The sequence below is a fragment of the Propithecus coquereli genome, unplaced genomic scaffold, assembly GCF_000956105.1.
Source record: "Propithecus coquereli isolate 6110/MARCELLA unplaced genomic scaffold, Pcoq_1.0 Scaffold2, whole genome shotgun sequence".
NCBI classification, from domain to species: domain Eukaryota; kingdom Metazoa; phylum Chordata; class Mammalia; order Primates; family Indriidae; genus Propithecus; species Propithecus coquereli.
The window spans coordinates 18,332,770-18,335,416 of NW_012144966.1; the positions used below are offsets into that span (position 1 = coordinate 18,332,770).

The following is a 2,647-nucleotide window of genomic DNA, read 5'->3' on the forward strand; positions in this document are numbered from 1 at the left end:
TGTTAGATGAAATTGTATGATTTTTCATTAGCTTATATTTGAAAGACAGAGATAGGATAAATTACCTTAAAGAAATTAAATAGAAAATTAAGGGAAAACATACCAAGGTGATTTTAGACTCTCTTCGATTTCTTTGAAGGAGGGAGGGCTTTCTCCCACTAAGTGCTCTTGGTGACAATTACACATCTCTCTGCTCTTTAATGAGGAGCTTGCAGTCATTTAGCTACAGACTTTTAATCTGGAAGAGCATAAATATTAATACCTTCTGATGAAATAGTTTTGTTTTCTATACTGAAACATTTTCTTAAAATTCTGTATTTGGAGGAAAAATATGCCTTCTGGAAATGTAAACTGGAGTGTTACTTTTGTCAAGGATTAAAGGCCATCTGGCTTTCTTTTATATGGCAAATAAATATGTTGCAGAATATAGGTTGTTCTGAGAAGAGTGTGGAACATATGTAATATACACTTTAGTAAAGTTATGTACTTTCGTTATTGTATTGATTTTATGGCACTACAGCGAAAAAGTTCAAATTGAATATTAAAACTAAGTGTACTCCAAAGGAAAGATACCACCAACTTTGTTTTAAAAGAAACAGTATTTATTAAGAAATTATATGCTGAATTCTCCTACAGTCTGTGAAGATGGTTTCTTCCATTTCCACAGCACAAGACAACAGCTAAGAGCATCTGGAAAACACTTGCAATACTTGGGAGAATTCCTAGGAATAGGAGAGGAAATGAAGTGATGTATACACTAATTTAAACTTTTGGATCCAAAGACAAGACAATCTTTTCCTTGGCAATCTAGTTCTCACCTATAAGATCATTAAAACTTGTCCAAGGAATCTCACACCCAGACTGAAGTATTAGGTAATAATCCAATCCCTTTAGTTCAGTAGAGTGGAGCATGCTCAACTTAATCACAGGTCAAACCAACAGTCCTTTAACTATTGTAACATATCTGAAATATCTGCATTCTTTATTAATAAAAATGGTGCTTATAGAGGGCAGAAATATAACTCTTTCAAGTATTTTATCCTTATGATATGAAATACTTTAAACTATGAATTAAAAATAAATTATAAAAAGTAGCATAAGATGTGTCTTCTCTTACATGACATTGTTGGAAATAAGCTTTAAACATAGAACTGCAATATCACCTGACTTTATATATGATCAACAGTGAAACATGCTAATCATAAAAATAGCTTTTACAAATATACATTTGTATATAGTGTCTCCCTTACCATTCATAAATGTCTTTCACATTTTAAGACTTAAAAAAAAAACATAATTAGCAAAGGGGAAAGCACATTTACAATTTAAACCATAAAAACCTGACAATTGTACAGCGTAGAACATAGAAGAAATGGAATTTCTAAAATTGAACAATACCGTCCGTTTTATTTATTTGGGTTTTTATATAAATTGAACCAAGGATGCTGCTATCCAGTAAGAAACCTCCTTTCACATTTCTGGGGGTTGTCACAGTTTCTCTTTTCAGCTTTGCGGCATCATGCATTACTTCAGATCACTTTATCTGTAGAAACTGAGAAAAGAAAGAAAATATTTTAAAATACAGAGATTTGTGTTTCATTATTCATAGCATAGATAAGCTATATGTAAGTCAGACTTTCAGGTTAAATCAAGAAAAGAATAAAGGAAGTGTTAGAAATTTAGGACAAATATTTTGATGGTAGGTTCTTAAACGCTTCGTTCTAGGCAACTCTGAAATTATTTACATTTATAGCATGCTCTGATGTTTTTTAATCTAGCTAATTCAGTGCCAGAGATCAGCAATCATTTTTCAACTTGAGCTCTTGTCCATGTCAGAGGGGAGCCACTTGAAGTTCTAGCCAGGTAAAGAGATTTGAATTGCTCCTGAATCTTTGCTGCCTCTGACAAGAGTGAGCCTAGGATACTGTCCCCCCTCTAAGAGGCTTTGAACAGTGCATTCCTAAGCCTTGTGCATCTGGGTTAGGAGAAAAAAACAATACAGATCTGACCAGAGTTACACAATCATAGTTGTAAAAGAAGTAAGTCAGAAATGTGGAAGACTTCGTGGTGCAATCATGAGTCTGAAACATCATACACGAGACAAAATTCAATTGGCTGAAGAATTGAATTGAGAACAGAAATATGAATATGAAGATGAAGATAAAATAATGCAGGAGTCCATCAACAAGAAAACTCATTTATTTATATTAGACTCCTATCATGTCTCAGACCTTTCTATTTAGATAGAAAATATAATTACACCTATTGTTAGCACATCAATTTCAAAGGTCTTTGGAGTTAGATGGAAAATCTATGTACAGGGATGAGACATGTTAATTTCCCATGAATAGCCAGAGAATTAGGTAACTTGAGCTTTTATTAAAGTTTTGAAATCCATGATATAAAGATTATGAGATACTGCATATGGTAGGTAGGTGGTGAGGATGGCTCTGGATGTCTGCAGACCAGATCTCACGCCTGGCCAGGATTCCTGATTGAAAGGAACTCAGTGAACCTGGGTGGTAATTTCTCTTTCTTCATGCTTGCCACCTTTCACATGCATGAATACATGCATTTAAATAATTTCAGTTAATGGGGATACTGTCCTCTTTAGTGAGTACACCTTTTAATTCTAGGAAGATTTACA

General features: G+C 33.6%; 1 protein-coding gene across 1 annotated transcript in view; it reads right to left on the reverse strand.

The window, feature by feature from the left end:
* Nucleotides 1-580: 580 nt before the first annotated feature.
* Nucleotides 581-2,647, reverse strand: part of RALYL (RALY RNA binding protein-like) — a 179,769-nt gene continuing 177,702 nt past the window's right edge. Inside the window, exon 6 of the mRNA XM_012643575.1 lies at nucleotides 581-1,552. Coding sequence (XP_012499029.1) covers nucleotides 1,535-1,552 — 18 coding nt within the window. The 3' untranslated portion in view covers nucleotides 581-1,534. The remainder of the gene's footprint in view (nucleotides 1,553-2,647) is intronic.